This window comes from Canis lupus, chromosome 30 (assembly GCF_048164855.1).
Source record: "Canis lupus baileyi chromosome 30, mCanLup2.hap1, whole genome shotgun sequence".
Taxonomy (NCBI): Eukaryota; Metazoa; Chordata; class Mammalia; order Carnivora; family Canidae; genus Canis; species Canis lupus.
Genome location: NC_132867.1, coordinates 43,002,630 through 43,026,904, shown reverse-complemented (window position 1 = coordinate 43,026,904; position 24,275 = coordinate 43,002,630). Strand labels below are relative to the sequence as shown.

The 24,275-nt window shown below is 44.9% G+C and overlaps 1 protein-coding gene across 3 annotated transcripts in view; it reads left to right on the top strand.

Moving 5' to 3' along the window:
- MCM3AP (minichromosome maintenance complex component 3 associated protein) overlaps window positions 1–24,275 on the top strand; it is a 53,622-nt gene that overhangs the window by 8,661 nt on the left and 20,686 nt on the right. For all 3 annotated transcript variants that reach the window (XM_072807265.1, XM_072807263.1, XM_072807264.1), the window contains 11 exons: window positions 2,134–2,273; window positions 3,867–4,064; window positions 4,616–4,884; window positions 7,150–7,312; window positions 9,108–9,268; window positions 10,100–10,341; window positions 10,657–10,886; window positions 11,791–11,891; window positions 16,154–16,285; window positions 16,656–16,769; window positions 23,698–23,850. In XM_072807265.1, the coding sequence (XP_072663366.1) occupies window positions 2,134–2,273; window positions 3,867–4,064; window positions 4,616–4,884; window positions 7,150–7,312; window positions 9,108–9,268; window positions 10,100–10,341; window positions 10,657–10,886; window positions 11,791–11,891; window positions 16,154–16,285; window positions 16,656–16,769; window positions 23,698–23,850 (1,903 nt within the window). The remainder of the gene's footprint in view (window positions 1–2,133; window positions 2,274–3,866; window positions 4,065–4,615; window positions 4,885–7,149; window positions 7,313–9,107; window positions 9,269–10,099; window positions 10,342–10,656; window positions 10,887–11,790; window positions 11,892–16,153; window positions 16,286–16,655; window positions 16,770–23,697; window positions 23,851–24,275) is intronic.

The following is a 24,275-nucleotide window of genomic DNA, read 5'->3' as shown; positions in this document are numbered from 1 at the left end:
TTTGATCCCGGGTCTCCACGATTGCGCCCTGGGCCAAAGGCAGGCGCCAAACCGCTGTGCCACCCAGGGATCCCAAAATTAAACATTTTAAAGGGTAATTTTTAGACAGAAAGCACATTTTTTTTTTTTTTTTTATTTGGTTATTCATGAGAGACACAAGCAGAGGGAGAAGCAGGCTCCCTGTGAGGAGGCTGATGTGGGTCTCGATCCCGGGACCCCAGGATCACGCCCTGGGCTGAAGGCAGACACTCAACCACTGAGCCACCCAGGCGCCCCCAGAAAGCACATATTAAACAAATCTGTTTGAAAGAAATCTCCATAAATAAAACTTAAGAAATGCAACCCAGGGTAAAAATTGGTAATTCCTTTCAGAAAGGGCTGATTTCCCTAATATAGAAAGTTCTGTGGAAGTTACTGTGGAAAAGGCCAGCCCAATTGAGAAACGATTAGAGGGTCAGCAGGGTTACAGAAAAGGAAGTATACTTGACCCTTGACCAACACAAAGGCAGGAGCAGGAACACCGTCCCCCTTGTAGTCAAAAATCCACATATAACTTTTGACTCCCCCAAAACTTAACTGCTAATAACCTGCTGGTGACTCACGTATAACACAGCATGTGTTTTGTTTGTTATATGTATCACGTCTTGCATTCCTGCAATACATTAAGCTAGGGAGAAGAAAATGTTATGAAAATACATGTACAGTGCTGTAAAAAAAAAAAAAATCTGTGTACCACGGGACCTGTGCAGTTGAAACCTGTGTTCAAGGGTCAACTGTGTCGTGAATTGGCTTTTAAACATATGGGAAGGTGCTCACCCCGTCATACAGAGTGACGCCAGTTACACCCCAGAGGTGGCCTTTGCCCCCTTGTGCCGTGCTGCCCTGTCCTTGGGCCGGCCGTGGACGGCTGCACTCCTTTGGAAGAGGGCAGGTCTGCGGTATCTTTCAGCCTTAGGGAAGTCTGCCTTTGACCCAGCATTCATCCAGTGTCTGTCCCACACGCGGTCCTGCGTGTGTGTTTCACAGAAAAGCTTGTTTGTGACGACAAAGATTGGGAACTGACTGTCCACGTAGCAGGATTCTAAACAGTCTGAAAGAAGACTGGCGTTTCTTTATGGAAAAAAAATGAAGATTTATTGTGAAGTGGAAGATCATAGTGTGGAAGTATGTAGTATGCCACCGTTCGTATATAAATAAAGGGGGAAGCGTGTGTCTGTACATACACGAGCGTACCTGCCTGCGGGTACATGCGATAGTCCTGGGGTATGAAAAGATATGTTCACGTTGACTCAGAGCGGGGAGCAAGGTGGGGAGGGGTTCTATTTTGACATCTTTATACCTTTCAAATATGACCCATCTGAATATATTACCTCTTCAAAAAATATTCTGTTACCTTTAAAAAAATGTGTGCAGTGACCATGAATAAAGGTATTTGTGCTTTTCTTTGCGAAGTTTCTTTTAAATTATATTTTAGCTGTAGGATTTTCTTCTTTTAGAAGATGTGAATAAGTGGAATAATCACAGTGCTTCCTTAATATGGTAGTAAGAGCTGCTGTCATACGTTATCACTGTCATACGTTATCATACATACATTATATCAACATGGTGATTTTTATATTCCAAATAAAATTAGTGGGTATTGAAATTTCCCAAAATAAAAATAAGCTGTGTGTATTTTGAGCCTGAAGTTGTTGTATTTCATCTCACTTAAAAGATAACTTGTAACTATTTAATTTTATGGGAAGTGGCAGTGGTTTAATCAGGACCAAGGTGTTTGCTGTTATAGTAGTAATGGGATAAAAGAGAACCAATGCAGTACTTTTAGAGCACTAGTGTGTTTGGAATATTTACAATTAGCAAATTGATCTTAACAAACACACCGCAGCACGGTTGTTCATTGTTGAGTTGCTACAAAGCCTTGGACAGCGATGCGTGCCGCCCTGCCAGCATGCAGTGCAGACCTGTGGCTGTTGCGAGGGGACGGGGCCTTTGGGTGCCCTGCTACCTGACGTTATAGGCCATACTGCCCTTTCTCTACTGGTGCTTTACTTCGTCTTTTGTGTATGGCATTTGCTTTCATTTTTCCTTTTATCGTCATAGTAATTGTGTTACACATTTTTGCTTGTCATTTAGCTCGAGTGAAAAGAACCGACCTGGACAAAGCGAGGACTTTCGTTGGGACATGCCCAGATATGTGTCCTGAGAAGGAGCGGTACATGCGGGAGACCCGGAGCCAGCTGAGTGTGTTTGAAGTGGTCCCAGGGACTGACCAGGTGAAGCCCCCTGACCTCTCTAGGCTGCCGTCCATACTTAATCTTCAGGGTGGAGGTGGGATATATATAGGGGCAGGTGGACGTAGTATTCTTTGTACTTTCTGTACATATTGATACTTGATTTGGGTGTTTACGTTTGTAGAGGGTGGCAGGGATTTAGAGTGTGGCTACCGTGAATGTTCATACTAAATTGTTCTGTGAGGTGTGTACTAAACAATCTTGTGTAAGGTGACTGACCCCATGGTGCTCTGAGGTATAGATGTAGATATAGATTTGTTTCATAGATTAAAAGTTTCTTTTCTTTTTTTCACAAATTTAGTCCTACCTTTTCTGTTTGTGTTTTGACAGTTGAGATTATTCTCTAGATGCAATTGTGTGTGAATCCTTTTCACTTAAAATTATGAACATTTTCTTTTCTGATAAACTCAGCCTCTTTTAAATGAAAGTATATTGTTTGATTATGTAGCTCTATCAAAACTTCCCATTTTGCAATCACTAGATAGGCTATTTCTAATATTTACATTTCATTAATAATCCTATTGGGCATATTATGTGTAGTGAGTCTGAAGTAGATAGATTATTTCCTTCTGATAGATCCTAAGAATTAAACTACTACATCAGAGGGTGTGACCTTCCTTGAGATTCCTGAAGATGTGTGTGCCTATGCGTGTTCCTAAATTGTTTCCTGAGAAATCTGTACCACTTTAGATCCTTTTCCTCTTTGTTAATTTTGCTTATGCCTTCTCTCTTGGTTGGTAGGTTTTGTTTTTTTTTAAAGGATCTTATTTTTAAGTAATCTCTATACCCATCGTGGGGCTTGAACTTACAGCCCTGAGGTTGAGAGTCCCATGCTCCATGGATGCCCCTTGGCTGGTGTTTTTAGGTTGCCCTTGCCCAGTGTTGGGTCCCCAGTTGGGCAGGAGCATCACCGCAGAAGCTACTACCCTAGGAGACAGTGGTGCTGGCTTGCAGTGGATGACCAGGGTTCTGTCCTGTGGGCATCTGAGCTTCTGCCCTTCTGCTACACATCTTCAAGCTCCTCCTGCACGTGTGATACCTCCAGGCCTTTGTGTGCAGCGATCCTGGCCCCTCGAGGGTCTTACTGCTGTCTCCATTTCCTTTCTAGTCTGTGTAGACTTACTTTGGTGTTTGAGTGTGGCTGAGGTCTGTTACAGTGCTTCAGAGTCCTTTACTTGTCACACCTCTACCCTTGGAGCAATACAAGTGTATCTCCACTTACGTTCTTTCTTCTTTTTAAAAATTTTAAAGTAATCTGTGTACCCAATATGGGGCTTGAACTCACAACCCCGAGATCAGGAGTTTCCATGCTCTACCGATTGAGCCAGCCAGGCACCCCCCAGGCACCCCCCACTGCTTCTTCACCCCTTGTTATATTCACTAAAAACACATTTCTCATTTGTTTTTGAATTTTGATCATTACCTTCAAACAGAAATTTTACCTTTGAAAATTGTATTCTATACCATTGATCTTGTAGGAGGATGTAGGTGATTTGCCCCTCATTTTAAGGTACAGCTGCAGGGGGGCTGGCCAGCACCTACACGCAGCTGTTTGGCCCCATTGTGTCTCCCCAGGTGGACCACGCGGCAGCTGTGAAGGAGTACAGCCGTTCCTCTGCTGATCAGGAGGAGCCCCTGCCCCATGAGCTGCGGCCCTCGGCAGTGCTCAGCAGGACTATGGACTACTTGGTGACCCAGATCATGGACCAGAAGGAGGGCAGCCTGAGGGACTGGTACGACTTCGTGTGGAACCGCACGCGGGGCATACGGAAGGTATCAGCCACTTCCATCAGAAAACTAGAAAATGCATGTGAATTCCACAGTTGAAGCGAGATTTCATTTTATTTTACTCAGTTATATTTTATCCATGTAAAACAAACAAACAAAAACCTGCTATTACTTAAAATCATTACAAAGTCCTGTTAAAATGTGCTTTATGGGCTTTGTTTAAAATTGACAAAAGAGGGGATCCCTGGGTGGCTCAGCAGTTTGGCGCTTGCCTTTGGCCCATCCCTGGGTGGCTCAGCAGTTTGGTGCTTGCCTTTGGCCCAAGACGTGATCCTGGAGTCCCGGGATCGAGTCCCACGTCGGGCTCCTGGCATGGAGCCTGCTTCTCCCTCCTCCTGTGTCTCTGCCTCTCTCTCTCTATGTCCATCATAAATAAATAAATATTTTTTTAAAAAATTGACAAAAGAGAAATTCAGGTAGTTATGATCTTCTAATAGTTTGCTATGCATGGAAATAGGTGCGTGAGATCTGTGTGTGTACGAGACACATGTGTATGTAAGGTTGTGTGTGTAATACTCCCTCTTGCTTGTGGCCAGGACATCACACAGCAGCACTTGTGTGACCCTGTGACGGTGTCCCTGATTGAGAAATGCACCCGGTTCCACATCCACTGTGCTCATTTCATGTGTGAGGAGCCCATGTCCTCCTTTGATGCCAAGATCAACAATGAGAACATGACCAAGTGCCTTCAGAGTCTGAAGGAGATGTACCAAGACCTGAGAAATAAGGGTGTCTTCTGTGCCAGTGAAGCAGAGTTCCAGGGCTACAATGTTCTACTCAATCTCAACAAGGGGGACATCCTAAGGTAAATTTTCAAATTTGGAAGCTTGCCTAAACTGTATGGAAAGGCAGGGATTTTTTTTTTTTCCCAAAGATTTAATTTTTATTATTTTTGGAAAAGATTTTATTTCTTTGAGAAAGAGTGCATGAGCAAGCGGTAGGGGCTGAGAGAGGGGGAGAAGCAGACTCCTCACCAAGCAGGGAGCCCAGCATGGGGACCTATCCCACGACCCTGGGATCCTGACCTGAGCAGAACAGACACTCAACCGAGTCACACTCAGGTGCCCCTTAAGATTTTATTTTTTAAGTAATCTTTACACCCAGGGTGGGGCTCGAACTCACAACCCCGAGATCAAGAGTTGTGTGCTCTACTGACTGAGCCAGCCAGGTGCTCCAGAGCTCCAGTGGAAAGGCAGGATTTAAAGATTTTTTATTTATTCGTTTTGAGACAGCTTGAGCAGGGGAGAGAGTCAGAGGGAGTGGGAGAAGCAGGCTCCCTGCCGAGCAGGGTCCTAACCCTAGGACTCCAGGATCATGACCTGAACCAAAGGCAGTACCTACTGAGCCACCCAGGTGCCCCAAGAGGCAGAATTTTTTTTTTTAATTTAGAAAAATTTTTATTTTATTTAAATTCAATTAACATAGTGTCAGAAGTAGAGTTCAGTGATTGACCAGTTGGATATAACACCCAGTGCTCATCTCATCTTGTGCCCCCTTCTTCATGCCCGTTCCCCAGTGACCCCGTCTCCCATCCCCTCCCCTCCAGCCAGCCTCAGCTTTATTTTTTTTTTTTCCTTAAGATTTAACTTATTTATTCATGAGAGACACAGAAAGAGGGGCAGAGACACAGGCAGCGGGAGAAGCAGGCTCCATGCATGACGTGGGACTTGATCCCGGGACTCCAGGATCAGGCCCTGGGTTGAAGGCAGGCGCTAAACCGCTGAGCCACCCGGGCTGCCCCCAAGAATGAATTTTAAACGCTGGTCTGGTACATAGGTAGACGTTTATATGAGAAATACGGCAGGGGATCCCTGGGTCTCTGTCCTTACTGTTGGTAAACCAGACTTGGTAACAACCAGTGGCTCCTTTAACTCCAAGACTGCCTTACATGTGCTAAAGCTGGTTTTTTTAGCTTACTGTTTTCCCTGAGGACATTGTTAGTGATAGTCTAAATGTGTCACTGATTTTTAGTTCTAAAATTAAATCTTAGAGATAACCTAATTATACAAAGGGGTTTGCAGTCTTTTTTTATATATGATAGGTATCTCCCTATATGTTTTTCAATTTTTAAAGCTTTTATTTATTTATCATAGAGCGTGAGCGTGGGTGTGCATGCTCTAACAATCGGGCAAGGGGAGGGGCAGAGGGAGAAGGAGAAGCAGACTCCCCACTGAACAGGGAGCCCAACATGGGGCTCGATCCCAGGACCTTGAGAGCATGACCTGAGCCGAGGGCAGATGCCACCCAAGTGCCCATCTCTCTTTTTAAATTTTATTTATTAGAACTGGCAAGCAGAGGGAGGGGCAGAGGGAGAGAATCTCCAGCGAATCTCCACTCCCCTTGTGTGGCTCAGTCTCATGACCCCTGAGATCATGATCTGAGCTGAAACCAAGGGTCAGGTGCTTAACCAGCTGAGCCACTCAGGTGCCTTGATAGACATCTCTTGTGAGTGATTCAGTCAACTCTGTTTATTTATAAAGCAACACAGAGTTAAATTTTTTTAGATGTCATCCTCATGAAAAACAGCTGGCAGTCATTTGGCATTAAAGTTATTATTTGATAATCCTTAAATTGTTGCTTGAATTTATCATTTAAAAAAAATTTTTTTAAAGGATTTTATTTATTTACTCATGAGAGACAGAGGCAGAGACACAGGCAGAGGGAGAAGCAGGCTCCCTGTGAGGAGCCTGTGGAACTCGATCCCAGGACCCCGGGGTCACATCCTGAGTGGAAGGCAGACGCTCAACCACTGAGCCAGCCAGGGGCCCTATTTACCATCTTTTTAGACAGCCCTATTGTTCCAATCTAACCCAAGACTGACTGCTTTGAAGTTAGTAAACTGAATAGAATGTTACATCTATTTTGATGGATATTTTGTCTAAATAAAAATAAAATTAGGGGCGCCTGGATGGCTCTGTCAGTTAAATATCCGACTGGGTCTTGGCTCAGATTTTGATCTCAGGGTAATGAGTTCAAGCCTCATGTTGAGCTGCTCGCTAGGCCTGGAGCCTAATTAAAACAAATGGAAAAGAAAAAAAATTCTAATCCCTTTGTCTTCTTTAATTGACAGAGAAGTACAACAGTTTCATCCTGCTGTTAGAAATTCCTCTGAAGTGAAATTTGCTGTTCAGGCCTTTGCTGCACTGAACAGTAATAATTTTGTGAGATTTTTCAAACTGGTCCAGTCGGCTTCTTACCTGAATGCTTGTCTTTTACACTGTTACTTCAATCAGGTGAGTAACACGGCTGTACTTACAGAATTGGCAGGGAGCGGATCGTGACTGGTATTTAAGTGCTTCTCTATTCCAAGGACGGCAGGTCCCAGGCTGACCCCGTGCAGGCCTCGCAGCAGCCCCCGAGGGCTGCCTGCGTGACCTTGTTTCCCGGGGCCCGGCACCATGGACAACTGACAGGGCTGTGCAATGGAAAATACTCTGTTTAGATCAGAGAAATCTATTTAGAATATGATTTGAGCTCAGCACTGTCATTTTCCATAGAAACAAAGAAACCAAAAATTGCACATACAAAATCCCTGACTTAAGCATTTTTAGTGTTACTAGTCTAAAATTTTGGAGAGTAAACTGATGACGCTGATTTGGTTTCAGTAACCATCTTAAGGGCCCGCTCCTTGTCAAGTACGGTATTGTGCCTTGGGGTTGCACACCCAGGGAAGACCCACATCTTTCCTGGCGCTTCACGCAGAGTATGAATGTCTGGTCTCAGAATTCCCCACGTCAGGTCTTCAACCCTGGCCCCCTGACCGTGCACACACCGTGCTGCCCCCAGCTGGGTGGGCAGGAGGCTGCTGGGGTAGGAGGGGTCTTAGGACCTGGTTCTGTGACTCTTTGGTCACACATCAAGTCCTCTGGTAAACAGGGACTGAGTTCACGGTCGTCACCCAGACAGGGTCCCCTGTAGGCTTGTTTGTTGTCCTGACAGTTGCCAACAGCACTGAAATTCTGGAACAAATGGAAAGATTTTTAACAACATCTGTTTGGAGAACACTGTACATTCAACAAGTAAAACTGATAGTTAATATTTTCAAAATTAGGGATCCCTGGGTGGCGCAGCGGTTTGATGCCTGCCTTTGGCCCAGGGCGCGATCCTGGAGACCCGGGATCGAATCCCATGTCGGGCTCCCGGTGCATGGAGCCTGCTTCTCCCTCTGCCTGTGTCTCTGCCTCTCTCTTTCTCTCTCTGTGTGACTATCATAAATAAAAAAAAGAAAAAATATTTTCAAAATTATTTAATGTTATTAGACTGTTGACCGTTTGTATCTGTTTTAATAACTTGAAACAAAAAAGACATCTCATGGCTTTTTCTTTAGAGGAAGAGCGTTTGATGTGATCCGACAGGCTCCGTTCTTGCTCAGTCCACCTGTTGTGCTGCTTCCTGTCCATCCAGCCCCAGAACACTCCTGCCCCAGGGCCTTTGCACTTGCTTTGCTCGCTGCTGTTCTCTCCCATCATGGAGCACTGTGGTGCTCATCTTCAGGTCGTGGCTTGGCTGCCCCGTCCTCAGCAGGCCCACCCTGCCCACCCAGCCTCCTCCTCTGCCTTCCTGTGTTGCACTGTCACCATTCAGTGTGCTGCGTATTTCACGGGTTCCTGTTGCTCACTGTTGGTTTCTCCTTAACACGCCAGTTGTGGGCAAGGAGTCTGCTTTGTTCATTGCTGTGTGCTCAGCACTAACACCACCAGGTGAGGAGTAAATACTCGGTACACACGTTAGAATTACACGCAGGTGCACAGCTGACCTGCATGCCTGCCGGCGCACGGTTTGCCCTCGAGGCTTTCTTTAGAATGAAGCCTTCGTGGCCTCGCGTTGCTGTGTCCAGACCGCCTGCTTCACGCACGTTCCTATGTATCTCCCGCCGAGCCGGTGCCTTGATCGCTAAGCCTGGGCCCCTTCACACCAGATTGCTTTCCAGAGGGACCGTGCGACAGCAGGTCACCGACCCCCTCGTGGCATTTTGTGGTCACGGGATGACTGGCCGTTAACGCTGCTGTGGTTTGGCTTCCCCTTCAGATCCGCAAAGACGCTCTCCGAGCGCTCAACATCGCGTACACCGTAAGCACGCAGCGCTCCACCGTCTTTCCCCTGGATGGCGTGGTGCGCATGCTGCTCTTCAGAGACTGTGAAGAGGCCACAGACTTCCTGAACTACTATGGTCTCACCGTCTCTGACGGGTAAGAGTGGGGGGGGGTGTGGGATCTCTCTTTGGGGTTTTTTTTTCTCTTTTAATTGAGATAAAGGGCTGGGAAGTGCCAGCTCCATGCCAGACTCCAGAGAGGGCCCATTCCACGTGCTGCCCCCTGGGACGCAGGTGCACACAGCGAGGCTCGGAATGGCTGGGGAGCATCCCCAGGTGACACACGGCTCGTTAGCGGATTGGCATTCAGACCTGTTTCTTTGCAATTCTAAAATCCTGCTTTTCCCAGGTTACTGAAGGAACTAAAGGCAGAGGTTAGGGTCTTCCTTATTCTTTCTCATGGATGACTTCTGCTGACCAGTGACTCCCACGGCCCACCAGGGGCCCGCTAGGCCACGGGCCTCTCTGCTGCTCACAGTCAGTGTTTTGAACCTGATGCCACTCGTGGACCTCTTCCCAGAAAATGGCCCCTACCATGCACCGTGTCTTGTTCCAAGCTGCTGTCTCTCCAGCCCTTCTCTCGTTGGCAGCGCCTTCCCGTCTGCTTCCTGCAGGCCTGTCCTTAACAGAAACACGCGGCTCTGGGATGAGACGGAGCCGGTGGGGGTGTGGTCCACCTGTGCCCGCGTGCAAGCAGGCCGGGAGGCTCCCGTGTCACAGGCAGACGTCCAGGCTGGCCGAGGTGGGGACTGCGGGCTGGGTCGCCAGGTTGGCCCGTACTGCCTCCCTCTTCATTTACGTGTGGTTGTGGGGTGCCCTCACCCCCGTGTGGGGACGGGGCTTCTAGCACGGCTGCTGGGCGCCGACAAGGTGCAGGTTGGCTTCTCACCAACGTAACGCTTCTCTGGGTTCCCTGTGGTCTACGTAGCTGTGTTGAGCTGAACCGGTCCTCGTTCCTGGAACCAGAGGGCTTATCCAAAGCCAGGAAGTCAGTGTTCATCACCAGGAAGCTGAGCGTGTCGGTTGGGGAAATCGTGAACGGAGGACCACTGCCCCCTGTCCCTCGTCATACTCCCGTGTGCAGCTTCAACTCCCAGAACAAGTACATTGGGGAGAGCCTGGCTGCGGAGCTGTCTGTGGGCATCCCGAGACCCAGCGTGGACGCCGGAGGTGAGGAGTTGCAGCTGCGTGGGGAGCTAGCGTTGCCCCTGCAGGAGGCCTCCCTGCCGGCGGGAGCATCCGTCTTATTTGAAGGTGGGGTGGCTGGGTATTGACTCGGGGCTCAGGTATTTCTCCCTCTCAGGTATTTCTTCCTGGCCTTGGATAAGCCTCCTGAGTGGCTCCCTGAGGTCACAATGCTTGGTTCCCGTGGATGAAGCACACGCTGTCCCCTGTGCCCTTGCTTGGGAGGGTGGCCAGTTCTTAGGCTGGCTGTGGGTGCCGGGGGCTTGTCCTGAGTGCCCGTCCTTGCCTGTCCCCTTCCAGGTGGGGGGAAAGGAGAGGCTTGTGGTGCAGAGGCAGATGTCCTGCCGCCCGCTCTCCTCCAGCAGCCTCTTGCTGTGCCCGCGCCCATACCAGCTTCTCTGCCTCACCTCCCGGCACCGGCCCCGAGCGCAGCGCCTAGCCTCTTCCAGGCCCCCGGGCAGCCCCCCACGCAGCCCCCGGTGCAGCCCGAGTTGCTTCCTCCAAGGCCTGTACCTGTTTACTCTGATGCGGTAAGGGAGCCCTTCGTGCACGGGTCACCAGCCAGGGCGCCTCCATCGTTCTGAAGGGTGCCTGGGGCCCCCGGCCAGGCTGCGCCCTGCCCCCAGCTTGCTGTCTGCGTCTGTGGGAAAGGGCTTCGGCTCAGGCTTTGGAGAAGGCGTGGGAGGGTTTTTATGGACCTGGGGTGGGGGCTGCAGGGAGTGCTCCTGGCGCTGGGGGCTCTGCAGCCCTGTGGTCTCTGGAGCACCCCCGGCCTGTGGAGTAGGCTGTTGCCTGCTGTCCCAGGAGGGGCCCAAGGAGAGGACCTGCCCGCCGTCGTGCAGCTGCAGGTGGCAGAGCTGGGCCGAACCCCCAGGCTCCGTGCCGCGCACCCGGCTTTATCACAGTCGGCAGGACATCAGTTCAGGGCTTCTGTGCCTACGCCGTCTCGTGCCCCCGACGTGTCTGCTCACATGCAGTTGGGGACGTGTTGACTCGGGACGCCTGGGGCCTGCAGCACCCAGTGCTGTTGGGGTTGAGCAGAGCCTGTCGACCACATAGGTGGTAGGATTGTGCCCGCCACCCTGCTGCTCGGGCAGGTGCTGAGGGGACGTGAAGAACGGCTGGAGAAACGAGCGTGTTTGATGCGATGTGGCGGGTGCGCTGGGCGGGCGGTGGGCAGGCAGCAGGCTCGCCTTGGCCCCTGGGAGGCTTCTCTGTTCATCAGCAGGAAAGCCTTCCAGAAGCAGCATGGCTGATTCCCACGTGAGGACTGTCGGGGCCCTCAGACGGCTTGCGAGCGACGTTTGCCCCAGGGCGGGGGCTGCCCTAGGCCACCTCGGGTCCTGTGCAGGGCTCGGGGCCCTCGGGCTGTAAGGCCGGGTGGACTGAGGCCGAGCCTCCCTGCCACGCCTGACCCCTCTGACCTCTCCTCAGGACCTGGCTCAGGTGGTGGATGAGCTCATCCAGGAGGTCCTGCAGAGGGACTGTGAGGAGGTTGGTGCCGCCGGGGCGGCCTTCGCCATGACAGCCCTGGGGTGAGTGCCGTGCCCCTCCTCTCTGAAGCTGCCCGCCCGCCGGGCCCCCGTCCCTCCGTTTCTCCCCGTGGAGCTGCTCGGTCTTGGGCAGGACGCCACCTGCCCTTGGTGCAGCCTTAGCTGTGCTGGCGCTCATGACCTCGTCGGTCGCTGGCAGGAGTTTCTGCGGGTGTGCGCCTTTTGAGCAAGGTTGGGTTTGTTAGAGTTCTAAAGTAAGACCTATTTTTCCTTAAACTTTAAATATGCCTTTACAATCTAGTGAAGTAAAAATTTCTTTATTCTCTATTGAATATTAGAAACACTTTTATGTGATCTTGGATTAAATTTTACTTTAGAAATTTAACAGATTAAATCCTTTTAAACATTCGACATCAATTGTGTTTTATGCCATGATGAAATTTCTTTGGAGATTTTAAGTTATATTTATAAATCTCATATGTTTCTAATATCTTAGATATCTAGTCTTCATAAATTTAACAGTCAAAACTTCAAAATTTAAGACTTAAGCGACTTCTATAAAGTTAAGTAAAGCTAATTGATTTAGTAAATCAGATTATCTTAAGAATTTCAGACATGTTGTAAAATCCTATTACACATGAATTCACGCAATGATTAAAAGGTATTCTTTCACCAAAAGTGCAGATGCCTCAAAAGGATTAAGGTTATTGATAGGCTTGATTCATTTTCTTATACTGGACTCCTACCTTTAGTTTGAACTAAAAACAAATAGGATTTCATTGGCTTTGTTTTATTGTGATAAAATGTGCATAACAAAGTTAACCACCTTAATCATTTTTAAGCACACAATTCAGTGGCATTTAAGTGTGTTAACCATGTTGTGTATCCCTCATCACTATTTCCAAAATTTTTCATCCCAAACAAACTGTAGCCATTCAGCAGTAATATCCCATTCTCCTCTCTCCGCGGCTCCTGTTAACCTCTATTCTGTTTTATGACTTTATGACTTTGTCTCTTTTACACGCCTCACATAAGAGACATCGTAAGAGTATTTGTCCTTTTGTGTCTGGCTTGTTTTAGATACAAAACGTCTTTAAGTTCATCTATAGTAGCACAAATCAGCATTTTCTTCCTTTTTATGGCTGAATAACACTCCCTTGAAGTATACAGTTGACTCTTGGGGTGTTGACGCCCTGTGCAGTCGAAAATCTGAGTTTAACTTTTGACTCCCCAAAATCTCAACTGCTTATAACCTACTATTGACTGGAAGCCTTACTGATAACAGTTAGTAGTTGATTAACACGTATCGTGTTTGTTGTATATATCAGTAAAGTAAGCTAGAGAGAAGAAAATGTTAATAAAATCGTAAAGGAAAGAAAGTACACTTACCGTGGTGTTGGTGTCAGGGGACCCGTGCGGTTCAAAGCGTGCTGTTTAAGGATCACGTGTATCAACACACAGATACATGTATATGTACCACATTTTGCTTATTTGTCTGTTGATGGACACTGTTTTTTTTTTTTCACCTTTTGACTACTGCGAATAATGCTGTTAGGAACACTGGTTTACCAATAACTATTTGAGTCTCTGCTTTCAGTTCTTGTGGGCATGTGCCTAGAAGTGGAATTACTGGATTATATGATCTTTTATGTGTGTGTGTGTATATATGTATATATATATATATGATTTTATTTATTCATGAGAGACAGAGAGAGAGGCAGAGACACAGGCCAAGGGAGAAGCAGGCTCCATGCAGGGAGCCCAATACGGGACTCCATCCCAGGACCCCGGGGTCACGCCCTGGGCTGAAGGTGGTGCTAAACTGCTGAGCCACTGGGGCTGCCTCTTTTTTATATTTTTTGAAAAACTACCAAACTCTTTTCCACAGTGGCTACACCATTTTGTATTCCCTCCATCAGCACACAAGGGTTCCATTTTCTCCGCATTGTTGCCAGCACACAGTATCATTTAAAAAACTTTTGTAGTAATCATCATCGTGGGTGCAAAGTGGTATCTCGTAGTTTGCATCTCCCTGATGAGTAACGACGTTAAGCGTATTTTCATGTGCTTGCCTTTTGTGTATCTTCTTTGGAGAAATCTATATTCAAGTCCTTTGGCCCATTTTTGAATTGTTTTTTTGTTGTTGAGTTTGTAGGAGTTCTTTTATTTTCTGAATGTTAGTCCCTTTTTAGATACATGATTTGCAAACATTTTTTCCTATTCTGCTTGGGAGTGCCTTTTGGTTTAGATTGCCTTTTCACTCTCTTGATCGTGTTCTAAGATGCACGAAAGTTTTAAATTTTATGCAGTTCATTTTATTGAATTTTTCTTTTGTTGCCTGTGCTTTTCAATTTCATATTCAAGAAATTGCTAAATCCAACAATATGAATATTTTCCCATGTTTCCTTCTAAGAATTTTATAGTTTTAAGTCTTTAAGTTTAGGTCTTTGATGTACGTTGGTTTCATTTTCATATACGGTATAAGATACAGATGCAACAGCATTCTTTTGTATATATTCTCTGTATTTTGAAATGACTGTCTTTTCCTCTTTGAATGGTCGTGGCACCCTTGTTGGAAATCAACTGGCCATATGTGAGGGCTTCTTTCTTTTTTCTTTCTTTCTTTCTTTCTTTCTTTCTTTCTTTCTTTCTTTCTTTCTTTCTTTCTTTTTAAAGATTTATTTATTTATTTATTCATGACAGAGACACAGAGAGAGAGAGATGGAGGCAGAGACACAGGCAGAGGGAGAAGCAGGCTCCATGCAGGGAGCCTGATGTGGGACTTGATCCTGGGTCTCCAGGATCACATCCTGGGCCGAAGGCAGGTGCTAAACCGATGAGCCACCCAGGGATCCCTGTGAGGGTTTCTTTTTTGGATTCTCTGTTCTACTCTTTTGGTCCATATTGTCTATTTGTATGCCAGTTCCACATTGTTTTGATTACTGTACTTATGTAGTAAATTGAGGTTTGTTTGTTTTTTAAGATTTTTTATTTATTTATGACTGACAGAGAGAGAGGCAGAGAAGCAGGCTCCATGGGACTCGATCCTGGGACTCCAGGATCATGCCCTGGGGTAAAGGCAGATGCTCAACTGCTGAGCCTCCCGACTGCCCCTCAGTTCTAATAGGTTTTGAGTGGACTTCCTAGGATTTTCTGTATATAAGGTCATGTCCTTAGTGAATAGATAATAGTTTTTTTTTTCTTTTGTACTTTGGATGTTTTTTACTTTTCTGTAATGTCCAATATGGTATTGAATAGAAGCAGCAAATAGGGCATCCTTGTCTTGTTCTTGATCTTAAAGGAAAAGCTTTCAGCGCTTCACATCTGACTACGGTGTTAGCTGTGGGTGTATCACGTATTCATTTATATTCATGTGCAGGATTTATCATGTTGAGGAAATTCTGTTTCTACTTTCTTTTTGAAAATTTTTATCATGAAATGGGGCTGAATTTTGTTATATGCTCTTTCTGCATTACTTGGGATGATCATGTGAGTTTTTTCCCCTTCAGTTTATTAATATGTTTGTATTACATTGGTTTTCATTTGTTGAACTATCCTTTCATTCCAGGACTAGATCCCACTTGGTAATTTTATATAATCCTTTAAATATATTGCTGAACTTTGGTTTGTTAGTATTTTGTTGAGGATTTTTATACCAATATTCTTTTTTTTTTTTTTTTAATTTTTTTATTTATTTATGATAGTCACAGAGAGAGAGAGAGAGAGAGAGGCAGAGGCACAGGCAGAGGGAGAAGCAGGCTCCATGCACCGGGAGCCTGATGTGGGATTCGATCCCGGGTCTCCAGGATCGTGCCCTGGGCCAAAGGCAGGCGCCAAACCGCTGCGCCACCCAGGGATCCCCTATACCAATATTCTTAAGGGATATTGATCTGTAGTTTTCTAATAGTGTCTTTGTCTGGTTTTGGTATCCAATCAGGGCAATGCTAGTCTCACAGAAGTGTAGAAAATGTTTCTTCTCTTCAGATTTTTAGAAGAGTTTGAGAAGGGTTGGTGTTCTTCCATAAGTTTTCAATATAATTTATCGGTGGAGCCATCTGGTTCTGCATTTTTCCTTATCAGGAGAGGTTTTTGAATACTGAGTCAATTTCCTCACAAGTTATAGGTGTATTCAGATTTCTACATGAGTCAGCTGTAATAGATTGTATGTTTTTAACCATGAGTTTAATTTTTATGCTAAAGACCAAATATGTATTTTTTTCCATGCTGATATTAGAAATGTAATTATGCAGCTTGCTTGGCTTGTATTTATCTATTTAGAATGATGCCCACTTTTCTCTGCCTAGCGTTTCCAATGCTGCTATGGAGGAGCTATTAACAGCTGCAACCACAGGTATTTTGAGGCACATTGCAGCTGAAGAAGTCTCTAAGGAAAGGGAGCGAAAGGAGGAGGAGAGGCGGCAGGCTGAAGAGGAGAGGTGAGTGTGCCTTGTGCGTGTGAGACAGCGTCGGAAAGTATGGACACAGGACAGAACCCACCCTGGCCTGGATGCTCCTACCGTTGTCCACTGCACTGGCCTCAGCCTTGGTTCCCCTACGCCCCGTGCGCACAGCCCAGGGGGTGGGTGGGCGTCCTGAGGTCACAGCCACCTTGTACATAGCAGCCTTCCCTCCCGGCTGGCGTTGCGGGGAAGGTGGTGGCGGGGAAGCTGGGGTGTGTGGCCGTGTGGCTGTCTGGTGGGGTCAGAGGAGTGGGCTTGCCGGCTGAGGCAGCCCCACTCACATCCCCACTTGCGAAGTCAGGAGTCTGCCGGCCCTTCAACGTGACCCTTGTGCTTTTACCCGTAGGTTGAAACAAGAGCGAGAACTGGTGTTAAGTGAGCTGAGCCAGGGCCTGGCTACAGAGCTCACAGAGCTGGTGGTGACAGAATGTGTGAGAGAGACCTGCTCGCAAGAGTTGAAGTAAGTCGAGTGCCGGTGTCCTGGAGCTGAGGGTGTGGGGTGCTGGGACGGTTAGGGTTGTGGAGGTGCTGTGGCCAGGCCGCCGTGGTTCACGCCAGCTGTGTTGCACGCTGACAAGGAGCATGTCTTGGAGCGGCCAACCGTAAGATGGCGTCCCTGTGTTGGAGCCGTGTTGCATCCAGAGAGGGCCTTGCTTCTGTGCCCAGCGCCGCCACCGGCCCTGCGCTGGCTCTGGGAGGTGTCCGTCAGCAGGACGATTCATGGTAGTCCTCTGCGTGCCGAGTTAGCCACTGTCAGTTTTTCTCAAGTAGAAGGTCCTTTCTTGCTTCATACGTTAAAAGATTTCTCTGAATTCTTTCATTTAAGAACTTTATTAACTTAGTTTTTAAATTGAAGTCTAATTCACTTTCAGTGTTATATTAGGTTCAGGTGTACAGCATATTGATTTGAAAGTCCTATATATAGAGTCATTGTTCACCAAGGTAAGTGTAGTCACCACCTGTCACCATACAACATTATTACAGTACTTATTATTATTATTTAAAATATTTTATTTATTTATTCATGAGAGAGGAGGGGGGGGCAGAGACACAGGCAGAGGGAAAGCAGGCTCCACGCAGGGAGCCTGGTGTGGTACTCGATCCCAGGTCTCCAGGATCATGCCCTGGGCTGAATGAAGGCGGCGCCAAACCACTGAGCCACCCGGTCTGCCCCAGTATTTATTATTCACTGTATTCCCTGTGTTGTTCTTTTCGTCTCTGTGACATATTTATTTTGTGATTGGAAGTTTGTACTTCTTAATTAATCTCCATCTATTTCACTCATGCCCCCACCTACCTGCCTCTGGCAACCACCAGCTCTCTGTATTTAAGAGTCTGTTTTTGTTTGTTCCTTTGTTCTGTGTTTTAGGTTCCACATAAAAGTGAAATAAGGTATTTGTCTTTCTCTGACTTAGTGCACTTAGCACATTATTCTCTACATCTATCCATGGGGTTGCAAGTGGCAAGATCTCATTCTTGTTTGATGGCTGAGTAGTATTTTTGCACGCCTACACACACACCCACGCCCACACCCACCCACACCCGTATCTTTATTTATGTGTCTCTGGATACTTAGGTTGCTTCCACACCTTGATGATTGTAAGTAATGCTGTTATAAACATATGGGTGCAGATGTCTTTTCAAATTAGCGTTTTCAGTTTCATCGGGTTAATAAGTACGCAGTAGTAGAATTACCGGATCATAAGGTATTTTAAGTTTTAGTTTTTTCAGAAGCCTCTATACTGTTTTCCACAACGGTTGTACTAATTTACGTTGCCACCAGCAGTACACAAGGGTTCTCTTTTCTCCACATCCTGGTCAACATCATTATTTCTTGTCTTTTTGATTCTAGCCACCTGACTGGTATGAGGTGGTATCTCATTTATGGTTTTGATTCACATTTCCTTGACAACTAGTGTGATGTTGAGCATCTTTTCATGTGTCTGTTGGCCGTATATATGTCCTCTTTCGAGAAATGCCTATTCAGGTCCTCTGCCTGTTTTTAATTGGATTTTTTTTTATGTTATGTAAGTTCTTAATATATTTTGGATATTAATCTTGTATTGGATAGATCATTTGTGGATATCTTCTCCCATTCAGTGGGTTGCCTTTTTGTTTTGCTGATGGTTTCCTTTACTGTACAAAAGCTTTTTATTTTGGTATAATCTTAGTAGCTTGTTTTTGCTTTTGTTTGCTTGGCCTGAGGAGATTTATTCATAAATAGGTTGTGAAGGATGATGTCCGAGAGTTACTGCCTGTGTTTTCATTTAGGGGTGTTAAGGTTTTAGGTCTCACATTGAGGTCTTTAATCCATTTTGAGTTTCTTTGTGTGTGTGGTGTGAGAAAGTGGTCTAGTTTCTTTCCCATGCATGTAGCTGTCTAGTTTTCCCTACAGCATTTGTTGAAAACTATCTTTTTCTGCTGTATACTCCTACCTCCTTTGTTTATAGACAATTGACCGTATAGGAATGGGCCCTCTATCCTATTCCATTAATCCCTGTGTCTCTTTTTGTGCCAGTACCATATATTTTGATTACTGTAGTTTTGTAGTATATTATGAAATTTGGGATTGTGATACTTTCAATTTTGTTATTCTTTCTCAAGATTGCTTTGACTATTCAAGGTCTTTGTGGTTCCATACAGATTTTAGGATTATTTGTTTTTATCTGTGAAAAGTGCTGTTGGTGTTTTGATAGGGATTGTATCGAATCTGTACATTCCTTTATAGTATAGACATTTTAACGATATTAATTCTTTCAACCCATGAGCATGAAATACCTTTCCATTTGTTTGTATCATTTTCAGTTTCTTTAATCAGTGTTGTATAGTTTTCAGAGTATAGGTCTTATACTTACTTGATTAAATTCAGTTTCTCTTTCTGCTACTTCGTTATTAGTGTATAGAAATGCAGCAAATTTCCATGTATGAATTTTGTGTCTTGTAACTTTATTGAATTCATTTATCAGTTCTCGTAGTTTTTTGGTGGAGTCTTTAGGGTTTTCTTTTTTTCTTTTTTAAAGATTTATTTATTTATGATGGAGAGAGAGAGAGAGAGGCAAAGGGAGAAGCAGACTCCACACAGGGAGCCCGACGCGGGACTCACTCCCGGGACTCCAGGATTGTGCCCTGGGCCAAAGGCAGGCGCCAAACCGCTGAGGCACTCAGGGATCCCCCTAGGGTTTTCTATAGTTAGTATCACTTTATCTGCAAAGAGTGACAGTTTTACTTCTTTCTTACCAATTTGGATTCCTTTATTTTTTTGTCTCACTGCTGTAGCTGGGACTTCCAGTACTATATTGGATAAAAGGGGTGAGAGTTGAGCATCCTTGATTTGTTAATGATCCTAGAGGAAAAGGTCTCTCAGTCTTTCACCATTAAATATGATGTTCACTGTGTGACCTTTATTATGTTGAGATATGTTCCTTCTATATGCACTTTGTTGGTAGTTTTTTTTTTTTTTTAAAGATTTTATTTATTTATTCATGAGAACACACAGAGAGGATTGAGAGAGAGAGAGGCAGAGACACAGGCAGAGGGAGAAGCAGGCTCCATGCAGGGAGCCCAACGTGGGACTCGATCCCGGGTCTCCAGGATCACGACCTGGGCTGAAGGCGGCGCTAAACCGCTGAGCCACCCAGGCTGCCCTGTTGGTAGTTTTTATCATCAGTGGGGTTGTATTTTGTCAAATGCTTTTTAATTTTATCTATTGAGATGATCTTACGGTTTTTATCCTTTCTTTTGTTAATGTGGTGTGTCCTATTGATTGATTTATGAATATTGAACCACCGTTGCATCGCTGGAATAAATCTCACTTGATTGTGGAGAATCATTTTTCATGTATTGGTGAATTCAGTCTGCTAATATTTTGTTGAGGATCTTTGCATCCATGTTCATCAAGAATATTGGCCTGTATTTCTCTTTTTTTGTAGTATCTGTTTTTGTATCAGGATAATGCTGGCTTTGTAGAATGAATGTTACTACATTTATAGACTGTTTTCCTCCCTCTTCTATTTTTTGGAATAGTTTGAGAAAAGTAGTTATTAACTCTTATTTACGTATTTGATAGAATTTACCTGTGAAGCCATCTGGCCTGAACTTTTGTTTGTTGGGTTTTTTGATTATTGATTCCATTTCATTACTAGTAATCTGTTCAAATTTTCTATTTTTTTCCTGATTGAGTTTTAGAAGATTGTATGTTTCTAGGAATTTATCTACTTCTAGGTTGTCCAGTTTGTTGGCATATAATTTTTTATATTTTCTTACATCCTTTGTATTTCTTTTTTGTTTTTTAAGATTTATTTATTTATTTATTCATGCGAGACACAGACTGAGAGAGAGAGGCAGAGACACAGGGAGAGGGAAAAGTAGGCTCCTTGTAGGGAGCCTGATGCGGAACTCGATCCCGGATCCTGGGATCATGACCTGAGCCGAAGGCAGGCACCCAACCACTGTAGCCACTCAGGCGTCCCTAACATTTCTATTTCTGTGATGTTTTTTTCTCTTCCATTTCTTTTCTTTTCAAAGATTTTATTTTTTATTTGAGATAGAGAGCACGAGCTGGGTGAGAGGCCGTGGAAGAAGCAGACTCCCCACTGAGCAAGGCAGGGTGGAGACTAGAGACCCGGGGATCATGACCTGAGCCAAAGGCAGATGCTCAACCACTGAGCCACCCAGGCGCCTCTCCTTCTCAATTTCTAACATAATTTCTTTGAGTCCTCTTTTTCTTGATGAGTCTGGCTAAAGGTTTTTCAATTTTGTTTATCTTTACGAAGAACCAGCTATTGGTTTTATTGATCTATTTTGTGTTTACTGTGTTTCATTTATTTCTGTTCTCATCTTTATTATTTCTTTCCTTCTCTAAGTTTTGTGTTTTGTTTTGTTTTCTAAAGATTTTATTTATTTATTTATTTATTTATTTATTCATTCATTCATTCATTCATTCATTCAAGAGAGACACAGAGAGAGAGAGGCAGAGACACAGGCAGGGGGAGAAGCAGGTTCCCTGTGGGGAGCCTGAGGCAGGACTTGATCCCAGTACCCCGGAATCACGACCTGAGCCAAAGGCAGACACTCATCCAGTGAGCCACCCATGTGTCCCTAAGCTTTGGGTTTTGTTTGTCCTTTTTTCCCCCTAGGTTCTTTAGGTGTAAGGTTAGATTGTTTATTCGAGATTTTTCTTCTTGAGGTAGGCCTGTATCACTATAAATCTCCTTGGGACAGCTGTATCCCAAAGATTTTGGACTGTTGTATTTTCATTTTATTTGTCTCCGTGTATTTTTTTAATTTCTTATTTGATTTCTTGGTTGACCCATTTTTTTTGTTTAGTAGCCTGTTGGTTAGCCCCCATTTATTTGTGTTCTTTGCATATTTTTTCTTGTAATTGGTTTTTTGTTTCATACTCTTGTTGTTGGAAGAGATGCTTCCAACTGAAGCATCTGAACTGAAGAACTGATACGCTTTCAGTCTTCTTAAATTTATTGAGACTTATTCTGTGGCCTAATAAGTGATCTGTCCTGGAGAGTGTTCCTTATGCACCTAAAGAATCTGTATTCTGTTGTTTTTGGATGGAATATTCTATATATATCTGTTAGGCCCAACTGGTCTAATGTGTTGTTCAAAGTCACTGATTCCTTGTTGATTTTCTGTCTGGATAATCGATCCGTTGATGTGAATGTGGTGTTAAAGTTCTCTATCATTGCTGTTTTATGCCAGTTTCTCTTTTGTGTCTGTTAGTATTTGTTTTATGTATTTAGGTGCTCCCATGTTGGGTACGTAGATATTGTTCCCTTTATCGTTATGTAGCATACTTTTTTGCCTCTTGCTATGGTCATTGTTTTAAAGTCTAGCTTGTCTGAGTATTGCTACCTTGGCTTTTATTCACTTCCATTTGCATGGTGTGTGTTTTCCACTCGTTCTTCACCGTCAGTCTGTATGTCTTTAGGTCTGAAGTGAGACTCCTGTAGGCAGCACGTAGATGGATCTTGTTTTTTAATCCATTCAGTCACCCTATGTGTTTCAATTTGAGCATCTACATTCAACGCAATTACTGATAGGTATGTGCTTATTACCCTTCTGTTCATCACTTTCTGGTTTTTTATAATTCTTCTCTGTTCCTTTCTTCTCTCTTCACATGGAGTTTGATGGCTTTCTGAAATAATATGCTTGGATTCCTTTCTCTTTATTTTTTGTGTATGTATGATAGGTTTTTGGTCTGGTTACCATGAGACTCATATATAACATCTTATGTGTATAGTCTTCTATATTAAGTTTATGGTCACTTAAGAACTTTATTGATTTCACCTCCAAGCCTCAGGGTAGAAAGAAGTTCAATATGCAGGGAAATCTGTCTGTGTTTGAGCTCCCCTGAGGTAGCCTTGGACCAGATGAGCTTTAGTAGCACAGAGCGTAGATTCCAGTGCAGATGGAGGACAGAAGTGTTTTGTTTCAATCGTGTTTCTGTCTTTAATAAATGCGAGTCTGTTTCCCTGTTTAAGTATGAGACCATTTAAGTGATGGATCGATGTCTGTTCTTAATCCCAGGAGGGAGCGTTAGGAAATATATAAGAGCTGGGACTTGCTGATATATTTTCCTGCAGTCCCAGGAGACCTGGGTTTCAGCTCAGGTCCAGAGCTGGTGTCCACCTGCCACAGAGGATGGCTACTGAAAATACGTCGTGCTTGTTTAAGCTTCTTTGATTTTGTGACTAAATGTATTTGATAACATTTTCTGTGCTCCCTTGGTTGACAGAATTTTGTCATAATAATCTCTTTTAGATACTGGTTTATCTGAGGACCACTGCCATGTAAGACATGTGCTGCCAGTTTTGGCTGCCAGCTGTCATGTACTTGAGACACTTGTAATTGCAAACATCAGATATTGCTGATGAGAAAGTGTGGAAGTTGTCTTACTGGTCATTTAAAAATTAAAATTTGTTGACTGTTTATTAGGTTAAAGGTATATTGACCATTTGCAAGGGTTCTGTTGGACCTGTAATCTAGTACACTGTACCACTTTTGTTCTTTTTTCTCTTCTGTCTTTTCAGGTGTCTGTACATTAAGTAAAATGAAAATCTTAAAGCTTCTTTTGTGGCAGAGTCATAATTACATTTCAGTAGTAAGGATGTGGGGCAGCGTGGGTGGCTCAGCAGTTTACTGCCGCCTTTGGCCTAGGGCGTGATCCTGGGGTCCCAGGACCGAGTCCCACATCGGGCTCCCTGCATGGAGCCTGCTTCTCCCTCTGCCTGTGTCTCTGCCTCTCTCTGTTTCTCATGAATAAATAAATTAAAAAAAATATTAAGGATGCAGAGTCTTGCCACTTTGAGGGCAAGCACTCGATGTGTGTGGGCCTGGGGTGCAATGTCTCTCATCCTGATTGCCCTCTTCTGTAGGAGTGCAGTGGAGACAGACCAGAGGGTCCGAGTGGCCCGTTGCTGTGAGGATGTCTGTGCCCACCTGGTGGACCTGTTTCTTGGGGAAGAAATTTTCCAGACTGCAAAGGAGACCCTCCAGGAACTTCAGTGCTTCTGCAAATATCTCCAGCGGTGAGTCATGTATCCTCCTTACAGAAGAAATGAATGCACATGGGGAGAGCCTTTGATAAAGGTGATACTTTCAGAAATAGTCAGTTACACACACACACACAGACACACAAACACACGAAACCTGTTCCTTCCTAAAGAGTCGATGCTAAGGGGATGAATATGGAATCAGATTGGGAGCTGTTCTGTATTACGACAAATATTTATAGGTTGTTTTCTGTTGTTTACTCACAGGGAGGTAGCCATGAATGAGCCAAACAAATTCTAGCTGCATGAATTTCCAAAATATAATTAGTGAAAAAAGCAATTCTCAGGGAAATGTATACAACATACAGACTGCATATTCAAACTAAGTAGGGACGCCTGGGTGGTTCAGCAATTGAGCGTCTGCCTTTGGCTCAGGGCATGACCCTGGGGTCCCTGCAGAG